We start from the raw sequence: 25841 nt of genomic DNA, 5'->3' as shown, positions 1-25841 counted from the left end.
ACTAGTTTTAGCAGCCTGCCACAAACCGAGACATGTTGCTGGCCCCATGGGGAGAGTGCCTTTGTCACTCTGAGGCCAGTAACAAAGCCTGCACTGGGTGGAGATGCTAACACCTCTCCCAGGCAGGAATTGTCACACCTGGCGGTGAGCCTCAAAGGCTCACCTCCTTTGTGCCAACCCAGCAGGACACTCCAGCTAGTGGAGTTGCCCGCCCCCTCCGGCCAGGCCCCACTTTTGGCGGCAAGGCCGGAGAAGATAATGAGAATAACAAGGAGGAGTCACTGGCCAGTCAGGACAGCCCCTAAGGTGTCCTGAGCTGAGGTGACTCTAACTTTTAGAAATCCTCCATCTTGCAGATGGAGGATTCCCCCAATAGGGTTAGGATTGTGACCCCCTCCCCTTGGGAGGAGGCACAAAGAGGGTGTACCCACCCTCAGGGCTAGTAGCCATTGGCTACTAACCCCCCAGACCTAAACACGCCCTTAAATTTAGTATTTAAGGGCTACCCTGAACCCTAGAAAATTAGATTCCTGCAACTACAAGAAGAAGGACTGCCTAGCTGAAACCCCTGCAGCGGAAGACCAGAAGACGACAACTGCCTTGGCTCCAGAAACTCACCGGCCTGTCTCCTGCCTTCCAAAGATCCTGCTCCAGCGACGCCTTCCAAAGGGACCAGCGACCTCGACACCCTCTGAGGACTGCCCCTGCTTCGAAAAGACAAGAAACTCCCGAGGACAGCGGACCTGCTCCAAGAAAAGCTGCAACTTTGTTTCCAGCAGCTTTAAAGAACCCTGCAAGCTCCCCGCAAGAAGCGTGAGACTTGCAACACTGCACCCGGCGACCCCGACCCGGCTGGTGGAGAACCGACACCTCAGGAGGGACCCCAGGACTACTCTGATACTGTGAGTACCAAAACCTGTCCCCCCTGAGCCCCCACAGCGCCGCCTGCAGAGGGAATCCCGAGGCTTCCCCTGACCGCGACTCTTTGAATCCAAAGTCCCGACACCTGGGAGAGACCCTGCACCCGCAGTCCCCAGGACCTGAAGGACCGGACTTTCACTGGAGAAGTGACCCCCAGGAGTCCCTCTCCCTTGCCCAAGTGGAGGTTTCCCCGAGGAACCCCCCCCCTTGCCTGCCTGCAGCGCTGAAGAGATCCCGAGATCTCTCATAGACTAACATTGCGAACCCGACGCCTGTTCCTACACTGCACCCGGCCGCCCCCGCGCTGCTGAGGGTGAAATTTCTGTGTGGACTTGTGTCCCCCCCGGTGCCCTACAAAACCCCCCTGGTCTACCCTCCGAAGACGCGGGTACTTACCTGCAAGCAGACCGGAACCGGGGCACCCCCTTCTCTCCATTCTAGCCTATGTGTTTTGGGCACCACTTTGAACTCTGCACCTGACCGGCCCTGAGCTGCTGGTGTGGTGACTTTGGGGTTGCTCTGAACCCCCAACGGTGGGCTACCTTGGACCAAGAACTGAACCCTGTAAGTGTCCTACTTACCTGGTAAAACTAACAAAAACTTACCTCCCCCAGGAACTGTGAAAATTGCACTAAGTGTCCACTTTTAAAACAGCTATTTGTCAATAACTTGAAAAGTATACATGCAATTTTGATGTTTTCCGGTCCTAAAGTACTTACCTGCAATACCTTTCGAATGAGATATTACATGTGGAATTTGAACCTGTGGTTCTTAAAATAAACTAAGAAAAGATATTTTTCTATATAAAAACCTATTGGCTGGATTTGTCTCTGAGTGTGTGTACCTCATTTATTGTCTTGTGTATGTACAACAAATGCTTAACACTACTCCTTGGATAAGCCTACTGCTCGACCACACTACCACAAAATAGAGCATTAGTATTATCTATTTTTACCACTATTTTACCTCTAAGGGGAACCCTTGGACTCTGTGCATGCTATTCCTTACTTTGAAATAGCACATACAGAGCCAACTTCCTACATTGGTGGCAGCGGTGGGATACAAGACTTTGCATTTGCTGGACTACTCAGCCAATACCTGATCACACGACAAATTCCAAAATTGTCATTAGAAATTGATTTTTGCAATTTGAAAAGTTTTCTAAATTCTTAAAAGACCTGCTAGGGCCTTGTGTTAGATCCTGTTTAGCATTTCTTTTAAAGTTTAAAAGTTTGGTAAAAGTTTGAATTAGATTCTAGAACCAGTTTTAGTTTCTTAAAAAGTATTCCAACTTTTAGAAGCATAATGTCTAGCACAGATGTGAATGTGGTGGAACTCGACACCACACCTTACCTCCATCTACAGATGAGAGAGCTAAGGTCACTCTGTAAACTAAAGAAAATAGCAATGGGCCCCAAACCTACCAAAGTACAGCTCCAGGAGCTTTTGGCAGAGTTTGAAAAGGCCAACCCCTCTGAGGATGGCAACTCAGAGGATGAAGATAGTGACTTGGAGGGAAATTCCCCCCCTCCAGTCCTACTTAGGGAGAGCAGGGCTTCTCAAGCCCTGACTCCACAAATAATAGTCAGAGATGCTGGTTCCCTCACAGGAGGGACCAACAACTCTGAAATCACTGAGGATAACTCCAGTGAAGAGGACATCCAGTTAGCCAGGATGGCCAAAAGATTGGCTTTGGAAAGACAGATCCTAGCCATAGAGAGGGAAAGACAAGAGATGGGCCTAGGACCCATCAATGGTGGCAGCAACATAAATAGGGTCAGAGATTCTCCTGACATGTTGAAAATCCCCAAAGGGATTGTAACTAAATATGAAGATGGTGATGACATCACCAAATGGTTCACAGCTTTTGAGAGGGCTTGTGTAACCAGAAAAGTGAACAGATCTCACTGGGGTGCTCTCCTTTGGGAAATGTTCACAGGAAAGTGTAGGGATAGACTCCTCACACTCTCTGGACAAGATGCAGAATCTTATGACCTCATGAAGGGTACCCTGATTGAGGGCTTTGGATTCTCCACTGAGGAGTACAGGATTAGGTTCAGGGGGGCTCAAAAATCCTCGAGCCAGACCTGGGTTGACTTTGTTGACTACTCAGTGAAAACACTAGATGGTTGGATTCAAGGCAGTGGTGTAAGTAATTATGATGGGCTGTACAATTTATTTGTGAAAGAACACCTGTTAAGTAATTGTTTCAATGATAAACTGCATCAGCATCTGGTAGACCTAGGACCAATTTCTCCCCAAGAATTGGGAAAGAAGGCGGACCATTGGGTCAAGACAAGGGTGTCCAAGACTTCAACAGGGGGTGACCAAAAGAAAGGGGTCACAAAGACTCCCCAGCAGAAGGGTGATGAGACAACCAAAACTAAAAATAGTAAAGAGTCTTCTACAGGCCCCCAAAAACCTGCACAGGAGGGTGGGCCCAGAGCCTCTTCACAAAACAATGGGTACAAGGGTAAAAACTTTGATCCCAAAAAGGCCTGGTGTCATAGCTGTAAACAGCATGGACACCAAACTGGAGACAAGGCCTGTCCCAAGAAAGGTTCCACTCCAAACTCCCATCCAGGTAACACTGGTATGGCTAGTCTCCAAGTGGGATCAACAGTGTGCCCAGAGCAAATCAGGGTCCACACTGAAGCTACTCTAGTTTCTGAGGGTGGGGTGGATTTAGCCACACTAGCTGTCTGGCCGCCTAACATGCAAAAATACAGACAGCAACTCTTAATTAATGGGACTAGAATAGAGGGCCTGAGGGATACAGGTGCCAGTGTCACCATGGTGACAGAGAAACTGGTTTCCCCTGGCCAATACCTGACTGGAAAAACTTACACAGTCACCAACGCTGACAATCAGAGAAAAGTACATCCCATGGCAATGGTTACTTTAGAATGGGGAGGGGTCAATGGCCTGAAACAGGTGGTGGTCTCCTCAAATATCCCAGTGGACTGTCTGCTTGGAAATGACCTGGAGTCCTCAGCATGGGCTGAGGTAGAACTAAAAACCCATGCAGCAATGCTGGGTATCCCTGAACTGGTGTGTGTGAAAACAAGAGCACAATGCAAGGCACAGGGTGAAAAAGTAGAGCTGGAGTCTGGAAAAATGGCCCAGCCTACCAAGAGAACAGGAAAGTCAGTTGGGAAACCAACTGCAACACAGCAAAAGAAAGGGAACCTCTCTTCTCAGGAAGAAGTTCTGCCCTCTGAGGGAACTGAGCCTTTGGAGCTTGAACCTTACCAGGTTGAGCTCTTAGGCCCAGGGGGACCCTCCAGGGAGGAGCTGTGTAAGGGACAAGAAACCTGTCCCTCTCTTGAAGGCCTTAGGCAGCAAGCTGCTGAAGAGTCCAAAGGCAAGAAAAATGGAACGCATAGGGTCTATTGGGAAGATGGACTCCTGTACACTGAGGCCAGAGACCCCAAACCTGGTGCCACTAGGAGAGTGGTAGTGCCTCAGCTGTTCAGAGAGTTCATCCTAACATTGGCCCATGACATTCCCCTTGCTGGACATTTGGGACAAACCAAGACGTGGGAGAGGTTAGTCAACCACTTCTACTGGCCCAATATGTCCAACATGGTTAAGGAGTTTTGCCTCTCCTGCCCCACCTGTCAAGCCAGTGGTAAGACAGGTGGACATCCAAAGGCCCCCCTCATTCCACTTCCAGTGGTGGGGGTTCCCTTTGAAAGAGTGGGTGTGGACATAGTTGGTCCACTGGAACCTCCCACAGCCTCAGGAAATATGTATATCCTGGTAGTAGTGGATCATGCTACCAGGTATCCTGAAGCTATTCCCCTTAGGTCGACTACTGCCCCTGCAGTAGCCAAGGCCCTCATTGGTATCTTTACCAGAGTGGGTTTCCCTAAGGAGGTGGTGTCTGACAGAGGTACCAACTTCATGTCAGCATACCTAAAGCACATGTGGAATGAGTGTGGAGTGACTTATAAATTCACTACACCATACCATCCACAAACTAATGGCTTGGTTGAGAGATTCAACAAGACATTAAAAGGCATGATCATGGGGCTCCCAGAAAAGCTCAAAAGGAGATGGGATGTCCTCTTGCCATGTCTGCTTTTCGCTTACAGAGAGGTGCCACAGAAGGGAGTAGGATTCTCACCCTTTGAACTTCTGTTTGGTCATCCTGTAAGGGGACCACTTGCCCTTGTTAAAGAAGGCTGGGAGAGACCTCTCCATGAGCCTAAACAGGACATAGTGGACTATGTACTTGGCCTTCGCTCTAGAATGGCAGAGTACATGGAAAAGGCAACCAAAAACCTTGAGGCCAGCCAACAGCTCCAGAAGTTTTGGTATGACCAAAAGGCTGCACTGGTTGAGTTCCAACCAGGGCAGAAAGTCTGGCTTCTTGAGCCTGTGGCTCCCAGGGCACTCCAGGACAAATGGAGTGGCCCTTACCCAGTACTAGAGAGGAAGAGTCAGGTCACCTACTTGGTGGACCTGGGCACAAGCAGGAGCCCCAAGAGGGTGATCCATGTAAACCGCCTTAAGCTCTTCCACGACAGGGCTGATGTCAATCTGTTGATGGTAACAGATGAGGATCAGGAGGCAGAGAGTGAACCTCTCCCTGATCTTCTGTCATCAGACCCAAAAGATGGTACAGTAGATGGAGTGATCTACTCAGACACCCTCTCTGGCCAACAGCAAGCTGATTGTAGGAGAGTCCTACAACAGTTTCCTGAACTCTTCTCCTTAACCCCTGGTCAGACACACCTGTGTACCCATGATGTGGACACAGGAGACAGCATGCCTGTCAAGAACAAAATCTTTAGACAGTCTGACCATGTTAAGGAAAGCATCAAGGTGGAAGTCCACAAGATGCTGGAATTGGGAGTAATTGAGCGCTCTGACAGCCCCTGGGCTAGCCCAGTGGTCTTAGTCCCCAAACCTCACACCAAAGATGGAAAGAAAGAGATGAGGTTTTGTGTGGACTACAGAGGGCTCAATTCTGTCACCAAGACAGATGCCCATCCAATTCCAAGAGCTGATGAGCTCATTGATAAATTAGGTGCTGCCAAATTTCTAAGTACCTTTGACTTGACAGCAGGGTACTGGCAAATAAAAATGGCACCTGGAGCAAAAGAAAAGACAGCATTCTCCACACCTGATGGGCATTATCAGTTTACTGTTATGCCCTTTGGTTTAAAGAATGCCCCTGCCACCTTCCAAAGGTTGGTGAATCAAGTCCTTGCTGGCTTGGAGTCCTTTAGCACAGCTTATCTTGATGATATTGCTGTCTTTAGCTCCACCTGGCAGGATCACCTGGTCCACCTGAGGAAGGTTTTGAAGGCTCTGCAATCTGCAGGCCTCTCTATCAAGGCATCCAAATGCCAGATAGGGCAGGGAACTGTGGTTTATTTGGGACACCTTGTAGGTGGAGGCCAAGTTCAGCCACTCCAACCCAAGATCCAGACTATTCTGGACTGGGTAGCTCCAAAAACCCAGACTCAAGTCAGGGCATTCCTTGGCTTGACTGGGTATTACAGGAGGTTTGTGAAGGGATATGGATCCATTGTGACAGCCCTCACTGAACTCACCTCCAAGAAAATGCCCAAGAAAGTAAACTGGACTGTGGAATGCCAACAGGCCTTTGACACCCTGAAACAGGCAATGTGCTCAGCACCAGTTCTCAAAGCTCCAGATTATTCTAAGCAGTTCATTGTGCAGACTGATGCCTCTGAACATGGGATAGGGGCAGTTTTGTCCCAAACAAATGATGATGGCCTTGACCAGCCTGTTGCTTTCATTAGCAGGAGGTTACTCCCCAGGGAGCAGCGTTGGAGTGCCATTGAGAGGGAGGCCTTTGCTGTGGTTTGGTCCCTGAAGAAGCTGAGACCATACCTCTTTGGGACTCACTTCCTAGTTCAAACTGACCACAGACCTCTCAAATGGCTGATGCAAATGAAAGGTGAAAATCCTAAACTGTTGAGGTGGTCCATCTCCCTACAGGGAATGGACTTTATAGTGGAACACAGACCTGGGACTGCCCATGCCAATGCAGATGGCCTTTCCAGGTTCTTCCACTTAGAAAATGAAGACTCTCTTGGGAAAGGCCAACTTCCTACAGTCAGTGTAACCAGTTTCACCTAGATTATGGGAAATATGAAAATAAACAAGCATTGGCAAAGCTAACAGGTGCGACACTAGAGGTCAGTCTTTTAGTTTTGTCAATGCGTGTCTAGTTTTGACATCACTTTTGTAAAACTTTATTGATGGGGGACGCTTCTAAGCTCTCGCCATTGTAACAAGTATTAGTCAAAAGCAAAAATAATTTTTAGCCTCAAAAAAGCATACATTTCCACAATAGTTCCTAGAACTGAACAAAACTACTTTGTGTTCTGATATGCTCCTTGAGAAACAGTAGATTGCGATCATTCATAGTGAAGCCAGCTGATAAACAGAGGTATAGAATTTTTATAAAAACAAAAGGTCTTGGTTAATACCAGACCTAATTAGGAGTATAATTCTTAAAGAAAGTCACAAAAGTGCACCCATAGTATACATCTGTGTATTAGTGCAGATTTCGTGTTTCATTAATTCACAAGAATTTACAGATGTGGACCAGGAAACCAAACTCCTAGAAAATAAGTTTGAACTGTACTTTAGCATTAGCAAATACACATGAGTAGATTTACCCTGGAAGAATTTTTACTTCAGACCCTTGTCAGGAGTAAATTTCCAACCTTTCTCAGTATGACAAATGATTAGAGAAGAGTTGGTAAAAACCCTTAAAACATGCAAGATAGTAGGTTTGCACAGACTCAAAAGGGCATTCCAACCCTGGAACTATTGCTTACAGATACCTCCAACACTACTATGTATATTCTGCGGAAAGGTGCCAAGATGCAGGCGATTGCTAGTATTCAAGCACTACTGTAGTATTAACCCTGGCACAATCAGAACTCTTATACATTGAGATTATTGCCATTATTTGTCGCTGCACTACATGGCCCCAAAGGGACAAGAAGACCTTTTTATAGGACTAGTAGATCTATAAAGCAACCTGTCCCACTGACAAGTAGATATTTTTTTAAACTCTACGCCCCTGGCGATAGAGTCTTATGAACAAACAGACCTCTCTTTCTATACCTGAAATAATCATCACCAACGTAGATTGACTAAAGAACTCCTATACAGCCACTCTGTCTCATTTTAAACAATACATACAAATCTTTTCTTAAATACAATCAAAACACTCCTTGTTGCTTATTGTTTAGGAGCAAGAGAATGCTTAGACTACAGCATATAGGATACAAGTTGAGGTATTTACTCATAAATAAAATTACACCTGTATGGTGCGACTATGTGAGAGGAAATATGGATAATAGGTCAAGGTTGTTGCAGCCGCCAGGGTATGAATGCCTTAGGAGATAAACACCTACATATCAATAAGCCTGTAGATATTCACAAATTTGGCTCAAGTGGGAATTGGGAAAGAACACCCCCAAAACTGGCGGGGTTAAAGAAAAGGGTATACTCTGTATAGAAAAGTAATCCCTTTTGGAGTGGGTCCAAGCCAGAAAACAATTACCTTTGAAAATAGATGTCCTAAGTTCACCCTGAATAGGTGGCAGAAACGATTCCAATCCATCCATGCAGGAAGTTCTCAAGGGAGCCAGGAAGGTAAACTATACAGTTAAAGGGTAAACGAGTCTGCTAGTTTCACATCCCCTCAACAGGTAGTGTGACCTGTGAAGGTAGGGAAGGGGTTTACCACCAGGACCCCCAACAAAACTAGGAAAGGTTCAGAAATCAAACATTTTATTTGCTGCATTCCTATGCAACCTTGTCTGTCGGTTGGAAGGAAATGCAGATGCAGCGTGGAATATGAAACAGCATCCTCAGTCAGTAAAAAAATAAAAATAAGCATCCCATGATCTGCCATGACTTCTCCATTTGAGAGGGGAAGGGCACAGTGAGGGGTTTTGTGGAGGCTGAGGCCAAAAGTATGCCACTCATTAATAGAAAAACAAAGTAAAAGTCATGCCTGCTATCAACATATCGAAACCTAGCGTCAGGAGGGGAGAGGGAATACGAGTCATGCATCAAGCTGGGAACTGTAACTAGGGCCTGATACAGCTTTCTTCTGTCTTCCAGGCATGTCTTTGGGAAGGAGGGAAAGCTGTTTGAGGGGGGAAGTTAGTCTGCAGTGAGGAGTGAAGCTGATTCCCGATTTATCATTCCTCTCTCTTCCTGGAACAAGGGAGAAGTGGCAATTGAGTTAATGGTGGGAGAAAGCTCAAGGAGCAATAATCCACAAGGGTTAGCGTACCCAGAGGCTTTGAGCACATATTAAAGTGACTGCGAGGAAATTAAGACTCTTGACTCCGGAGAAGGATTTATTTACAAGGGATTAAAAGACTCTAGAGATTCTGATTTGATACTGGCAAGACTATGAGATACAGAGATACTTTAGTTGTTCAGAAAGAGGAAATCCCTTAGCAAATAGGAAAGCTGAGAGACATTTCTAAGAGACAGTCAAAAACCAGAGTTGCCTGTACATTTTTTTGTATATTCCACACAAAAAAACTAGTCAATTCCTTCAATAAAACAAACAATCAATCAAACATTCATGGAGTGCTAAAAATCACCCATGAGGGTCTCGCGGCGCTGGAGCTGTATGTTGCTGTGTGGAAGAATGATCATTTGAACATCCAGGTCTTTATTTCTCTTCTGAAACACTGGAGTGATGGTGCAGTCCTAAGGTGCAGGGGGAGGGTGTTCCAGACTTTGGGTGCCAAGCGCGGGAAGGAGTGTCCTCCACTGTTGGTTTGACGAATCCATGGGGTGTCTGCAAAGGAGAGGGAAGCTGATCGTAGGTGTCTGGTCGGTTGGTGGAAGGTCTGGCATTTGTTGATGTGTGCTGGTCCTTCATTGTGCAGGGTCTTGTAGGAGTGGGTCAGCATCTTGAACAGGCATCTCTTCTGAATCAGGAGCCAGTGTAGTTTTTTTTTTAGATTGAGTGTGATGAGGGTCCTTCTGGGAAGGTCACGTAAGTCTTGCCCCGGAGTTCTGTATTGTCTGGAATCTCTTCAGGAGGCGTGCTGTGATTCCTACATAGAGCATGTTTCTGTAGTCCAGTCTGCTGGTGATGAGGGCCTGCGTGATGATTCTTCTGGTGTCTGCTGGGAGCCACCTGAAGATCTTGTAGAGCACACAAAGGGTGTGGAAGCAGGCGGATGAGACTGCGTCGACTGGTTTCTTCATGGATAGCTTGCTATCTAGGATGTTGCTGAGGTTACAGGCGTGATATTTTGGGGCAGGGGGGCTCCTCGGGCCACCATGTGTCTGTCCCTGGCAAGGTGCTGGTCACAAAGGTGAGGACTTCTGTTTTTTTGGTGTTGAGTTTGAGACAGTTGCCCTTCAACTAATCCGCTATGTTTATCATGTATCTGAATAAGTTAGCTTTTGTAGTGGTGGGATCTTCGGACAGTGAGAGGATGAACTGTGTCTAGTCAGCGTAGGAGATGATGGTGAGTCTGTGTGATCCGACAGTGACATCCAGGGGGGTCATGTAAGTGTTGAAGAGGGTCAGGCTGAGGGACGATTCCTGGGGGACTCCACAGATCATCTTCTTGGGCTCTCAGTGGGAGACCGAGCCTTTGGTTATGCCGGTGAGGTATGAGGCAATCCATTTGAGAGTGCTTCTGTGAATCCTGATGTGGTGAAGTCAGTTGACCAGGTTGTTGTAAGAGACGGTTTCGAATGCGGCAGACAGGTCCAGGAGGATGAGGGCTGCTGTTCCCCAAGGTCCAAGAGGGCTCTGATGTCATCTGTGTCTGAAATCAGGGTGGTCTTGGTGCTGTGGTTAGCTCGAACTCCACATTGGGAAGGGTCCAGGAGGTTGTGGTCTTCTAGGTGTTGGGTGAGTTGCTGGTTGAACTCTTTCTCGAGGACTTTTGCTGGATAGAGGAGCAGAGAGATGGGCTGGTAGTTCTTAAATGCGTCTGGGTCGGAGTTTTTTTTTTTTTCCCCCCCTGGAGGGGCCTCACTTCAGAGTGCTTTCAGATCTCTGTGAGGAAGACCACGGCGATGGTGGTATTGAGGACCGTCCTGAGCTCGTCACCAATTGTCTTGCTTCCGAGGTTGAAGGCGTGGTGGGGGCAAGGGTCTGTGGGTGCTCCAGAATGTACGAAGTTTATGATGGAAATAGTGTCTTGTGTGGTAAGGAGTTCCCAGTGGGTGAGAAGGTGTTTGGTGCTCTTTACAACCAGCAAATAAAACATTCTTTTATTTCAACCTGAAAAATATCAGCAATAAAATGCCAATGTGTGTAATTCTGTATTCAAAGTTGTAATAAATGGGGTACAATCTTTGATGGACCAAGTGCAGATGAAGGCTGCTGTGGCATCAGCTATGCTTGCTCCATATGATGCTCATTAAGCAAGACCAATATAAAAACTGCAGCCCCATTAGCTTATATGTGTTATAAAAATACCATTATTAATAGTCAGGGGAAGAAGACATTGTGCAAAAGCTAAAATAAAATGCAGGTGTAAGTCAAAAATAGCAATAAAGTCTTTCAATATACCTTTCCATAGTATTGGAGGAGTTCAATTTGGTTGTTAATGTATGGCATGAACTGTGCTAACCGTACCCCTTTGCAACATGGTTGGAGATGGCTATTGTTTGTTTTTGTTGCTGTTATTTTGACAAAATCAATTATGATGTTGATAAAAAAAAAGTCTTTAAATATCCCTAGGATGCAGCAGTACTTGCACACCGACTTCCAGGATATATACCTATCATACAGTGGCTGCAGTCAGATTATCTGTACTTCATCTGCACAGCCTCAGCAAACCGAGTGCTAAGAAGTCGGAAGATGCCGTTAAAGGTAAAAAATCTAAATAAAAAATCAAACACTGGACAAGGCGCAGGTGCACGGGTCCTAAGCTGGGGAATCACAAAATGCTTACATGGAGACATCAGACTGGATCTTTAACTTCCAGCAGTGAATGCGCGACAATATAATTCAGACACCCACTTTGTTTGAGAACACAATCATGCGACTAGAATAAAATGTCGTCTGTTCAGGCTCTATTTAAGTTTTTTTTTTTTTTTTTTTACAAAATCAACATAATAATTGACAGGTTTGAATCTGGTTTTGCAACTAGTTCTACCTGGGCTGGACGTATTTGGTTATAATGTTGTGAGAATCAAAAAGTCAACAGATTGCACTTAGTTCACAGGCTGTTTTACATCACTTAAGCATTGGCACGGCTCATAGGTTTGGTTTTAAAGTAATGTTGTATGGTGATGTGAAGCATCACAAGATAATCGCATGGGAATGGATATGCATTTCTGTGGAAGCGAAGAACTTCAGAAGGCCAAGTGGCACTTGCACTTTCAAGCAAGACCTAGGCATCACTGTAGGTTAATGACTGCCCTCCGCCCATCTGTGCTACTAGAGAAAAATGCCATAAATTATCTAGTTATTTAAGACACTTTAATAGCATTCTAATGTCATCTGGGTGCCCCTGAAAGCTCAAGCTCAGGTTGTCGATAAATAAACAAAATTATCACAGCTGTTTGGAGAAGCACTTTTTTGTCAAAGCACAACCTCTGCCCAATCAAAACATGCACTCCTGCATCCCATCATGTGGGCGGAGCCACAGGCCCTCTATAGTGATGCTCACATAATTGTCTGCTGCGCTGTCAAGCCAGACCATCAAAACTGCTACACACACTAAGTTACGTTTAGTTTATGATTTCAAGCAGTATAAGAGGATATTTCAGGCAATATGCCAGATTATCAAGGACAACCTAATCTATTTCTTTTGACACCTACTTCAACTGATACAAACACATACAGCGTATGTTCATGTTAAGCATTGCTTCGTACCCCCCCCAAATGTATTGCATCACTACCCTCTAAAGAATCAAAAACTTCACAAACTATCGCCTTGAACAATCTTACCACAAAGCTTGTTTAGTACAGAAAAACGACATCAAAAGAAAACTTTTTAGATTTGGGGACTAACAAGATTGTACTCAGGGACTGACTAGGGAACCAAAGCAGTCCTGGAAAAATGCTCAAACCAGCTTCTCTCCCTTCATCTCCTCGTGCACTCTCTCTCTTTCCATCTATCCACTCTTTCTTTTTCTCTTCCCTCTCTTCTTCTTGATCGCCTACTCTCTACCTTCCCCTTCTCTCCCTCTCTTGTGAAGTCTCCTGATATCAGCTACAGTTCGCCTGGGGGACCTTGAGACAGTGACAGATGCACCAGGAGCGGCTCCCGGTACCCTAAAAGCCGGCTTCAGATCACCGGGGAAATGCCTGGTGCGATAAAGGGCCTGAGGGCCTCGAGTGTACTATTATGAGTAAAAGACAGGTAGTGCGGGCCGGCTGTCCAGATGGACAATCATTTAATGCTCATAGCCAGCACGATGGCTCCAAAGAATGAAAAGCAACAGGAACAAGTGAAAATAGGAATTGCTGCACTCATACTGGTTAAGATAGAGACACTGTGTTCCATGGACACACGCATACTGTTGGAGGGGCAGTATCGAGGAGTGTATGCAGATTCATACATATGGGTGGGTGCCCAAAGCTAACACTATATTGGAAGGAATTGCTGGCTGCAATCGGGGGAATAATATGATTTCGGATAACAGTGAACCTGAAAACCACAATATTAGGCATTATATCTCCATGGGAAAGCCTCCAAACTAGGGAGTGGGTGTTAATGCTTCACTCGCTGCTTGCTGCCAGGACATTCGTAGACCACTTCTAGAAGCAAGTGAAAATACATCAAAATCTGGGACGCTATTCCAATGGAAAGGATGCCCAGACATCTCTTAAAGAACAAAGAGGACTTCCTCTTAATATAGAAGTCTGTGTTAACATACATGGGTGACAGGTGCAGAGGGGGCACATGCCTAATAACACTCAGAGATCTACATCTTTCCAACCGAGACATTAAGGAGACAGCTGACCACTGACACACTGAGTACAATGTCTTTGATAACATACTATAGTTTGCGTAACTAAATCGAACCATACATCACCTAACTGCAAGGGGGAGGGGGGCAGCTAATAATGTACTGTTGACAGATGTAACAGTCATCAAACCCCCAGAGAGTGACTCAAGATGCATACAGCAAAACTGACGGGGGAATGTTTTGCTTTGGAACACAATGAGTTTAACGCTTTCTTGCTGAAAATCAATAAAAATATTTTGTAAAAAATTAATAATATCAGATCAAATTCATGAGGGGGACAACAAGGAGAGAAGCACAGAGGGATGAACTCCCTAGAGCAACTATAGATGAAATAACTGGTGAGTTGCCAGTTTATTCAATATGAATATGTTTACGTAACAGACATGCTTCAAGATTGTAAAAGACAACCCCGTGACTTGACACATGAAACAGCACCAGCTGGGTCTGCTGTGGATTTATTGTACCCTAAAATCCTACTAAGAGTTTGGGTACCTATAGCAAGGGGCGCCTCTGCAGATACAATTGCTGATCAGTTGTAAAGAAAGGAAACTAACAACTGCATTACTCAGGTGGGCTTGTTGATAGTGAGCCCAATAACTTTATCCAAAAGTACTGTGTTCACGGGCAGCTGGCCTGGACAATCCTAGAAAAAAAGACAGCTAGTTTGTGCCTTTAAAATTTTCCCTTGCAGATATATTGCTGGCTCTGAGGTAGAAAATCTCACTTTCCATCTAAGAATGTCAAGGATTATTGGGGTGGGGGCAGGAGGCATCTATCATCATCAATAGCCCTAAAGCCCTGCCTTTCTGGGAGCCTTGTAAAAGCTGCCAAGTGTGTTCAGCAGGACCTCAAATCAGGAATATCCATCCTTGACCCAAGATCACTTGACACATGCTTATGGCTGTTGACCTGAATCAACTTCCATAATTTTGTTAGTCTAAATATAAAAAAAATCTCACCGAGCAAAGAAAGTAACAAATGCAGCCACATGCACATGTGAGTCGGCCTTACATTACCTCTCAGTTCTACTATGAGGTTTGCAAAAGGTGTCTGAAATTCACCAAGGTATCCCCGTTTGGATACAGCCACTCCTGCCTCCTCAATGACAGCGGACATGCTACTTCCATTTGACTGCATATATTTGCAACGCGGATATTGTGGTTTTTAAAACGCCACTCGGCTGACTGACAATACCCCTTTTTTCACTGTTTACTGCAAATTATTAATATAATGGTTTGTCCAAGCAAGTGTCATTGATGATATTTCTAATTTTCCTAAAAGATTGGAGTCCCTTATCTACTTTTTTCAATTATTCAGTATTTTCTTATTAAAATTGTATCTTAATCTTTTAAACTCTGCATTAACGTCAAACTACATTTTGATTTGTTTTTTTGTTAAGTAATATCCATTACAGATTTTCTATGAGTATCAAGTGCTCATGTCAAGCAGCCAAAAGGGCGCCGGGGCTACCATTAATGAATCATTAAGCCTGTTTACCGTGTGGATCCTCCGGTTTGGGCAGCTCAATCCCAGCCTGTACCATCTGCTCCCCACTGACAACAAGAGTGCCTTAACAAGACTATCTTGTTTCCGAACTGTAGAAAGGATGTTGTGAAACTGATGAAGAACAGGCATCTGTAATTTTCTTGCACGAGTTTCTTATTTTAGAGCCTGGCAAAATCATGGACCTTGTTTTGCAATTGCCCCCACGATAGGTGCATTTCTCAGCCTAGAAGGGTGTGCACTGTTTCTTACTTCCGTGTTTATGCTCAAAGTATGTTTTATAGGGAGCAGGAAGGAAAAAAAATGGGACAATAACGAAGGATTTTTCAACTCATTTATATATCAGGATGCAGCATGTAAGATGTTTTTTAGAATTCACACACAGCTGTAAACTATGGTCCAAAAAGAACCTCAGTGTTAATAACATCTGTACAGGACAGGGGTGAAATTTGTACTTGATTTACATGCAAGTGAAAAATAGAAAGTAATAATGCAGGCAAATAGGAACTGCAAATGTTCTGTGCAGTTATTATCTTTAACCCCATGGTCTGCAGAGCAGTAATTCCCAGATAGGACTTAATGGTACCCGCCTCTTCAAACGCACGCAAGAACCTTGCCCTCATTGCATAACAGGCATAAGTGTAAAGACATGAGCACACTGCATTCATGCCCAGTTTTTCACTGACATCCGGGTGTAAATGACCCTTTGACAGTAGCCGAAAGGGTGCCAATGAGCATGGCATTGCCACATTGCAAGTACGAGTGGAACAAACGCCTCTAACTCAATGACAGCTGTTACCCAGCTGCTTAGGTGATCTTGGAAAAGTGAATCCATTAGAAGATGTTTTCAGTTGAAAGTGGTGGGTGAATCAGTCTAATTTCCTACTGGAGAACAAGTCCTGTGTTTGGGCTTTCTTTGTGTAGCTGGCGGTGCCAATACATTCCCATTTTAGTTAGTTTCACTTTACGGAATGCTCTCAGTATCCAGTTTGGAGGAATGCGATACCTTCTCAGACTTAGTTACTGGTGCTCGAACAATTTTCCGAATGAGGAAGCTGTCTTCAATGTTACAACACTGCTGTCAATGGGACCGTGAGAAATCCAAGCATCACACAAAGAACAAGTATTGCAAATGAACCACACCCATTCAACAGGAGAGTGGGAAGGGTGTGGCATGTAGCTGGCAGTGCATCTTGGAGCACACTGTTGAAAGTATATTACCAAAGCATGGTGTGGTAACGCACTACCATTTGCAGACAGCACATTTTCCATGGGAATTGGCCCAATCTTTGCACTAACAAGCAAATATTCACCATCTGCACATCACCAAGCTCCCACCACACTTCAGAATTACAATAAAAAAGGTGCTTCATTTATGCTTTCCTATCTGCTGATATATTTCAAAGTATGTGTACAGTTCATTTGTAGTTATTTGTGGTATGTTAGAAAAAAATCTGATTTCCTTTCACACTCCCAGGACCCCAGAAAGAGTATCAGAGAGTTTACTTTACAAAACCCTCGAATCCTGCAGTCCGAGAAAGAAATATAAAGACCAATCGCACAGCAAATTAACAGAAGAAAACAAATGTGCGTTCAGGGTCTGGACTATAGTATGGCTATTTTGGGGGTGCTGAAGCACCCCGCACTCCTACTTCCAATGCCTGAATGAAGACGTCTTCAGGCTGAGCTGGGTGTTGTCAATGGTTCCTGGAATGTGATTCATTCTGGAGACGCACTGGAAGTGCCACAGACAAATGGAGAAAAATACCGAAAGACAACAGGTAAACTTGAACTTGTTCTAAGAAAGTGTTACAAAATGTACAATCAACATGGATTGTTTTGCAAACTGAAAAGATGTCCAACCAGGTGAAACAATGTTCCGAAATCTGCTGAAAGTGAAGTAACACATGATGTGTTTTTCTCTCTGCGAGGAACAAGGAACATTAACCTACGTTTCTACAAAGGGCAATATGATCAATATGAGGTGCTCTCTGAACATGTCCAATGACCACAATAGCTACACTAGAAAAATAAAGTAAGGTTCAGAACGCGAGGGGAGAAGCGCAGTAGACTGCGAGCACTGTCCATGTCCCATCGCTGTAAACCACTTACATTACAAGTTGGCTTAGGCGCTGCTCTCACTTGAAGAACATCCGAAATAAATGCAGAGCAGTAAATGAACCATGGCACCTCTAAGTGGCGTAAACAGCATCTGATGGAGTGGTTTGGGCATGGAGGCTTAACAAACCTTCTTTCTGATAAATGTGATAATTATTAATTTCACTGACTTAATTATTTATTTCTTCGTGGCTTCTCAGGCTCCTTGTGCGGGTGCATCAAGATAATCACTGTTAAAACAGTTTTGGCAGGAATTAAACCGTCTTTCTCCCATTAATCCTACAGAGCACCCAAGGGGCAGAAACCCCACTTTGCAGCAACACACCTAAGTAACATTTGTAACAGGCAGACCGGATGTGAATAGCAAATCGAGCTTCAATTCAAATTCAAATGGATTCACACAATTTATTTTAATATAATGGAGAGAAAGACTTCAAGTGAACACTTTTACTAATATTTAAACTATCATATCCACCTTTTTGGTTAGAAGACTGTTAAACACGGGAAGGGGCACAGGACCTGTGCTGAATGTTATAATGCTAGTGACTGAAGTTCCAAAGCCAAGCACAGAAACGGAGCCTAGTGTCAAGCTGACTTACTCCGACGTAGTAGATTCATTTAAGGGCTATTTTATTCCATATAGTAAAGGCCACATCATCATTCTAACCCTTATCCCAACCCCTTCTCACACCCTTTGCCATGTCCTTCTGCTGACGAAAGACCTTCCAGTTGCCATTTCACGTTTTCCAATCTTACTTTCAGGAGTCTGGTTTTGTCACATTAGGCTATACAAGCAAGGTTTAAGATAGGAAATAAACACTAAAGGTAAAAAAGTGTTTTTTATTTAAAAAAAAAATAGAAACATTAAAAAGTGACTGAAAAAGAAGAGGAAGTTAAAATAATTGTAAAAAACTGAAGGTAAGAGTTAAACTGCAAATAGGTGTCAAAAATGTTCTGTCCCACGCCATTTAATACCTTTTTAGTGCCATTTGCGGTTAGTGCTATTGGTTCTAGAGACGGATAGAACAATGGGGGTAATGGCATGTCTGTTTATTCTCTTCATGGTTGTTCATATTCCCAGACTATACCCCATCAACTATTTATCTTGCGGAAAAAGCATTCATATAATTAAATTATCATTCCACAATATGCCACCAAGTTTATTTTTTTTCAAAACGTTGCATTCTTTCATAAATGCAAAAAGGGAGAGAGCTAAAAAACGATAGCCAGCCCACTAACTTTTTAATAGCAGTTGCTGTGCTGTTAGAACTCAAATGTAAGTGATTCATTCATTGGAGTGTGGATTGAATAATGTTGTGTGGTGCAATAAAAAAAGTGTACAATGCACAAAATATGTCCTTTATACAATAAAGAAAGCATGCTTTTTATACATGTTGCCTACGAATACACAAAACAAGAACTAGGCCAAACCCACCCTAGAAAATGTATTACAATAACACCTGGGTGGGGACTTTTCCAACAATATTTCCATGCAGGTTTTAGATCAGAAACCAAAGATTCTGGCAAAAGTTGGAATCACATACAGAGCTGAGAAAGAAAAATGTATCTTGGCGTTTAGATTATTTTGGCAAAATAAACCTTTTTTTAAAGGAGCTTTACAGATGACCAGGCACCTGACCGAAACTGAACATTGTCTGCTATATCTTTCAATAAATATCTACTTATATTTCTAGACCAAAGAAGTATTTATGGTTCAAATGTTTTATGTAGTGAATGTTATATCAAGTAAAGACTAACCCATTCAGAGTCAACCTGGGCCCACCAGTTAACTTACACAACATTTTCACTGTTTTTCTTTCACTATTTAGATATCATGGCAATGGGCATTCCGCCCAGGTTTCAGTAGAGAGCCTCTAGTATATATAACGAAAGCATGCTACTACCGTTGTAGGACAATACAACATTAACAAGTTATTTTATGAAGCAGGGGAGTCCGAAGTTAAGTTCAGGTGGGCCAGGATTCATGCTAGACTTTAAGGGTATCAATGGAAATAAATGTATATAATCTAACTAGCAAAAATCGGTGCTGTATTAGGTACTCCTGGACATTCATTAATGGTGAAGTGATGCGGTACAAGTCTACATTTCCTTCAAGAGAGACCTCTAGTTCATCACATTTACACACGTATATGGATAATGGAGCAGCATATCCCGGACACCAAAGCCGAGGTCTTTATCTACAAGTTCACTGCAACTAAAGGTAGTGATGTAACGGTGAAGATTAGGGCCTGTACTATAAAACAAAAGCTGCAGTTGGTGACCATCGTGTGATCTAGAGCTACTGATCAGCGGATATCGACAGTCATCAGCTATAGTGTCACATATTGATTGTAACAGGTCAAATATAAATAATTTGATAGCTGCACCATGAAAGTATTGAGCTTTTGCTTCGGCTTGCAAAGAAGCAAGAGCAGTGGACAATGAAACAAGCGAGCAGTCTAAAGAAAAATCATAATGACAATTAGAGAGGGCAATTTGAAATGCCTATTTAATATTGGAATGTGACACATGCTGAACGGCAGCTCTCATTATATCATGACAACCAGTGTTGTTCAACTATAATGAAGTAGACATTTCTGTTTCAGGCAGCTAATGTATATGTACAATAATGGCAGCACCTTGGGTCCTGGGGAACTTCAGCTTCAGGCGAGGGGTAAGACAACTACAACTGAACTTACTTGATGGTAATTTACTTACCAGTTAAGATGGGGCGCCAGCATTTGGTTCCTTTTATAGCTTCAGGTGCTATTTGTATATTCCCTACATAAAACTGGAAATCCTCCAGCAAACAAACACATAACATTTGACTTCAAGAAGCAGCTTTGCAAATGGGCTCTTAAGCCCAGCTCAACATGATTTGTATCCATACCTTCCTGGCCTGCAATGACACCTCCCCCTCTGGCATCTCTCCTCTTCAGGTGTTGTAGATGATATAAGCAGGAATCCTCTTTCAGGAATACTCAACTTACTTAGGAAAGCTCTGTAACTCCTTGGACCTAAGATCATCTAACTTGCCACATAGTTGGATACCTTCTTGGTCATTTAGAGTTGTTTTTGATACCTTGGAAGGTAATTCAAAGTTTTGTGAAGTGCGAGGCCCTTGTAACATGAAAATGTGATGAAGATCCTCAAAAGTATAAATCTGTGTATATTCATATGCATTCCATTTTCACATCAAAACACTCACCATTATGAACATAAAAGTGTGCTCCCAAGCCAGATTGGAAACATGCATCAGTGAGTTTAGCAACGATGAAGCACGTTTGAATTTCTTTCCTCTTTTTTCTGGCACAGGGCATGTAATGCCAATTCTTTATATTCCACAAATCAAAGTATCTACAGCATATATTTACTCACGAACAGTACGTTTTTCAGAATGGCCTAGTGGAGTGATGCTTTTCCTCAGTTAAAGTTAGAGTCTGTGCTGAAGTGAGAAGTCGCTACGAAGGGGTTATCCAGCATGAGGTTCCATGGAGGCTCCTAATGCAACATAGACAATGAACATTCCCATGTTTCTGTTAAAAGGAGGTGGTACTGGCTGATTCCTGAAATTATGTTAAATGTACATCTGACTGTGTGCTCCTTTTTATATTTACACCCAGAGTTTCTAGGAACCACTGCAGCTGAGATGAGAGCTCAGACACCCATGAGATGAATGTCACTCCATTAGCTACTAGGGCAAATTCTGAAGAACTGCTCCGTGATGGAGTGACGGACTAGGATGGTTTGGAGGCAACACTGGGAGGGTGGGGGAAGGAGGGGAGAGGGGGTTATGTTTTGGGGGGGAGGGGGGACACTGGGCTGACTGCTGGCTCCCTGATCCACGGGTATGTTGGATCCCACGTCTGCAACCACACAAGGGCTGGACAGCATTCGCGGCACAGTGGCTGTTGGGAAATGGACGCAGCTGGGTGCGCCCCTTTCTTAGCCACTGAAGGGGTGCAAAGCGGACTGAGGGGGGGCGAGAAGCAGGTGCGAGGCCAAGGGACGGAGCCGTAGCCAGGGACTCCTTAAAGTGCTCAAGCGCTGAGTCCGTTTTGTCTCCGAAGGGGCTTGGGTGCCATCGAAGGGCATGTCCATAAGCGATTGCTGGACATCCCCCGAAAAGCCAGATGTCCTCAACCAAGCGTGGCGCCTCAAGGCCACCATCATTGCAACCGATCTGCCTAGTAAGTAGGTCATATCTAGCGGACAACGAATTGTGAACCTATTTGCATCTCTCCCGTCAGCAACAGCGTGGGAGAAAACAGCTCGGGCCTCCTCTGGGGCCTGTGGCAGCACCTGTGTGACTGTATCTCATCAAGTATAGGAATAGTTGCCCAAAAGGCATGCGGTGTTCACGGACTGCAATGCAAGAGTGGAGGAAGAGAAGAACTTCTTCCCAAGTTGGTAAAGTCATTTTGAGTCCACAAGGGGGGGGGGGGGTGAGGGGGGGGAGCAGAGGGGTGGGTGGGTGGAAGGGTGGAGAGGGTCAGGATCCAAACACTGGAACAAAGTCCCCGTCAAAAATGGGATCTGCATCAAGCGATGTTGTTTCAGCTCTGGATCGGAGTCTGGAATGAGTATGGGATCGACGTAAATCATGTGCCCGACTGGCGTCGGAAGCATCAATGTCTGTACCCGCCCTAGGGTAGGTTCTGATGACTGGCTCCAGTACGGATCCGATAACAGATCCCGGGGTGGCCTCTGGAGCTGAGGCTGAACCCGCCGGTGCAGAACCCGACCTGTCCCCCTCCGACACAGGAGGGTTGGTCTGCTAAAAAATGAGGCACATGGCCTCATAAAACTCTCTCATGGGCAGGCGTGGCTCCTGCTCCCTGAAACTCGTGAGTGTGGAGCTGACCCAGAAGCAGGCACTGAGGACGGAGAGGTAGAACGTAGACACTCCTCCCGCATACATCATCTGAGCGATGCAGTGAAGTCAAAGAACGTTTGTTATTCGACCTCTAGTTCTTGTGACCCAAATGTCCCGACGATTTGGAGCGGAACAAGTGGTGATGGATCCGTGAGCGGTCTTGTGACCTTCCTCTCGAACGAGACCGGGAAGACATGAGCCGAGCACTGGCTCAACATGAGCTTTAGGGACCGCTCCCTCAAAGCCTTCAGGTTCATGGGCTGGCACTCAAAGCATGACTTAAGGTTGTGGTTGCGCTCCAGGCACCACAAACACACAAGATAAGGATCAGCCACCGACATCATACGGTGACAGAAGTCACACGGCTTGAATCCGGTCTTCAGGGAAGAAATCTTGACGCACCAAGTAGGTCAAAAACTTATAGAAGAAGGTAAAAAAGTCTGTCAAAAACGACTGAAGGTAGCTCTTCTCCAGATCTGTGCTTAGGCTGGCATGGAAAAAAAGAACTGATGTCAGCGCACCAGGGTGGTGCCTATATATGACTTCGAAGTCATCACTGTGACCACAACACCAACGAAGGATGCAGAGTCGACTGAGGCCACCTGACGGTGTGCAATGTTACTGCTCGGAAAAAAAACACTCCAGCCTGAAGCCTGGGGAAAATTCTAAGGGAAGGAAACTGCAACTAGAAGCCTGTATCAGACTTAAGTAACAGAAACAAAAGCGAAGCATTATATTAGGCTTTGAGGGTCACCTAACAATTAAGAGGTCAAATGTTTATATGTTTACAGAATATAGTGAGCTCAGATGAATAAACAAAGTTAATATGGTGGAGAGAGCTACTGGCACACAAACTCAGTATGGAACTATCACAGCAGGTGATATTGCCTGTGGAATACTGTGTACTAGTCTGTAGAAAGACAATGGGGAATAACAGTTAGTAGCGAGAAGCCCCAGGAAGTAAGTGCTTGGTCTAAAAGAGTCTTCCATCCACTGGACTATGTCAGAAGGCGGCTCAACCCGATATCAAACCTGGCAACACTATGGAATCCTTTTTCTTGATGATGCGGAACTGGGCCAACAAAATTAGATTTCTTTTTTTAACAGGGAAGTCTATAATAAGAAGATCTAGAATCTAAATGTGTGCCCTAAAGACAAGAAAGAAAGAACAGTAGAAATAGCAGAAGTACTCAAGATCTTGAAGTAAATTCAAATACATTTTTTCAGTGGGAAAAGTCTTCCAGGAGGTGGTAAAAGAATCAGAAGCAACATCTGCATCTTAGTTGAAATGGTGGCAGCACAACAGTACATACATTAAAAAAAATATATCGAGTGGCAGGCAAGGGAGACACACATTCTTTTCTTTCATAGTGCTTCTCTGTCCACTGCTGACCAAATCATGATTAGATGCACAGAGACGCTGTATACCGTACGTACCTGTATCTTCAGGGCAATAAACCTCCAAGACAGATGACACATTGACTTTCGAACACCACATTTGGGCGACAAGAACTTAGCAGACTTTTCCATTTTGCTTTAGTAAATAAGGTTTAATGAGCTCTTGTTTTAATCTACATTACCTTTATTGCCACAAAAAAGTTCTGTATTATATTATCATACATAGGGGAAACAGCTGAATAAAGTACTGCAGTTGAAAAAGGGTCTAAATATTAATACCCTAATACAAGCTAAGGCATTCACTCAACTATTTTCTAAGACAATCAAATTATCCATCTCAGGAAAGAGTCTTTCAAAAAGACATACTTCTGCAAGAAAATACTGTTAGACAATTTTTGAAAGCAACAGTGTAATGTAAGGTGATACTTACATTGCATGCTTTTGGTCTGAGCACCAAGTAACATTCATTGGCCACATTGGACAGTACTCATCTGTTAACATTTCTTCAAACTACATGAAGACTGCCTTGAGTAAAGCTTTGAAAAAAGACAACTTGGAAACTAAATCACCTGAAATCTTCGCACACTCTCAACCTTTGTGCGTCTTGGGTTGTAAATTGCATACTACTCATTTTAGAATTTCTGGAACAGAAACTTCCTTCTTCCACTAGGCAGTAGGTATTTACTTACCACAGACTCCATATCTTTTAATGTTATTTGCTTCCCCAACATCATCTTGTAAAAGGGCCTGATGAAGAACCCTAAAACAGTAACATATGATTGCATCAGACTCGTTCCACAGGGTGGTCACAATAAGCATGCCTCCATAGGTAATGTTATAAAGTAAACTAATAAAACAGTAGAGGTCTTCAGTAAGACTGCTGAATCACAGAATGTAGCTAGCTACTAGGAGGACCAAAAGGGATAACTGAGGTGCAACTTGGTAACAAACTAAATAAATTACATCAAAATGAACAAAAAGCATCACTTTGTAAATGTAGTGTCATAAAGTCATCTTTTTAAATATTAAGAAGGAAAATAATACGTTACTTACCCTCAGTAACGCTCTTTATTATGGTGTATAATATACCTGCAGATTTTTTATGTTGTGAAGCTTCCCAGGCTCAAGACTGTATCCAGAAATTCTTGCAAAAGCTACTGCATGCTGAGTTATGGCATCAACAACTTCAATCAAGACTCCCTCCCTCCTCCAAACATGACCAGAAGGAGCCCCAAAAAGTTAGCATCCCTGCACACACATCAGTTTAATCATCCTTTCATCCGAACCAAAAGACATGGAACTTAGTGGACATAATTAACTGCAGATGGCAGGACTCCTGGACTGAAGGAGACTGTTGGAAGTTCACTTTCAATTTTTAACCACACTTTTGTATATATTGTACATAACACCGGCACTTTATTTGCTTATCACAATACTCACTTTCACTGGGTCCTCTACACTTAGAAGCACCAATGACTCACTTATAACGATAAGAAATTGATGAAGTAATTAAAATGAATGACTTCATAAATAAAATGTGATGTAGAACAACCTACAAGGATACCAGAATAAATATATGTGGTTCCCTTATTCTTATTGTTTACTTTGCCTTGACTTCCACGGCATACACTTCCCCCTGTTTTGCACCTGGTTTCGAATCACAGATCAGAGCCAGGGATGGATGCAGTCCTGGCACCACGTAAGCCTGAAGAGAAGCCTATGGAGGATCAAGTCGCGAAGGCATCTGGATGGCATTTTGGTATTTTGTTTTTTCCCTGAAACTTCGAAGGTTCTCTCCACCACTACCCTCGTCTTGACACACATGCCACCACCAATAATTTTGATTTTACAGCTGCAATCTAAACCATGAAGTGTGTCAGGGGTCCACATCGTCTGCTGATCCCCTTCTCAATCACTTAAGCAAAAGCTACGTAGTGCAGGAAGCGCTTTGGATATCGAGCTGCTTGGCAGGAAATGCAATTCCTCTATTTCCTGTTTATGAGCCATAAGTCCTTTTTTTTAAGGTTACTTCTGTGGCTCCTTCATGTCATCAACA

The 25841-nt window shown here is 44.1% G+C and overlaps 1 protein-coding gene across 12 annotated transcripts in view; it reads right to left on the bottom strand.

Annotated features, from left to right (window-relative positions):
• Nucleotides 1-25841, bottom strand: part of NEDD4L (NEDD4 like E3 ubiquitin protein ligase) — a 945521-nt gene that overhangs the window by 92970 nt on the left and 826710 nt on the right. For all 12 annotated transcript variants that reach the window (XM_069220149.1, XM_069220140.1, XM_069220132.1 and 9 more), the window contains one exon: nt 24475-24545. In XM_069220149.1, coding sequence (XP_069076250.1) covers nt 24475-24545 — 71 coding nt within the window. The remainder of the gene's footprint in view (nt 1-24474; nt 24546-25841) is intronic.

Source organism: Pleurodeles waltl, chromosome 1_1, assembly GCF_031143425.1.
Source record: "Pleurodeles waltl isolate 20211129_DDA chromosome 1_1, aPleWal1.hap1.20221129, whole genome shotgun sequence".
NCBI lineage: Eukaryota > Metazoa > Chordata > Amphibia > Caudata > Salamandridae > Pleurodeles > Pleurodeles waltl.
This window is presented reverse-complemented; position numbering and strand designations above follow the sequence as displayed.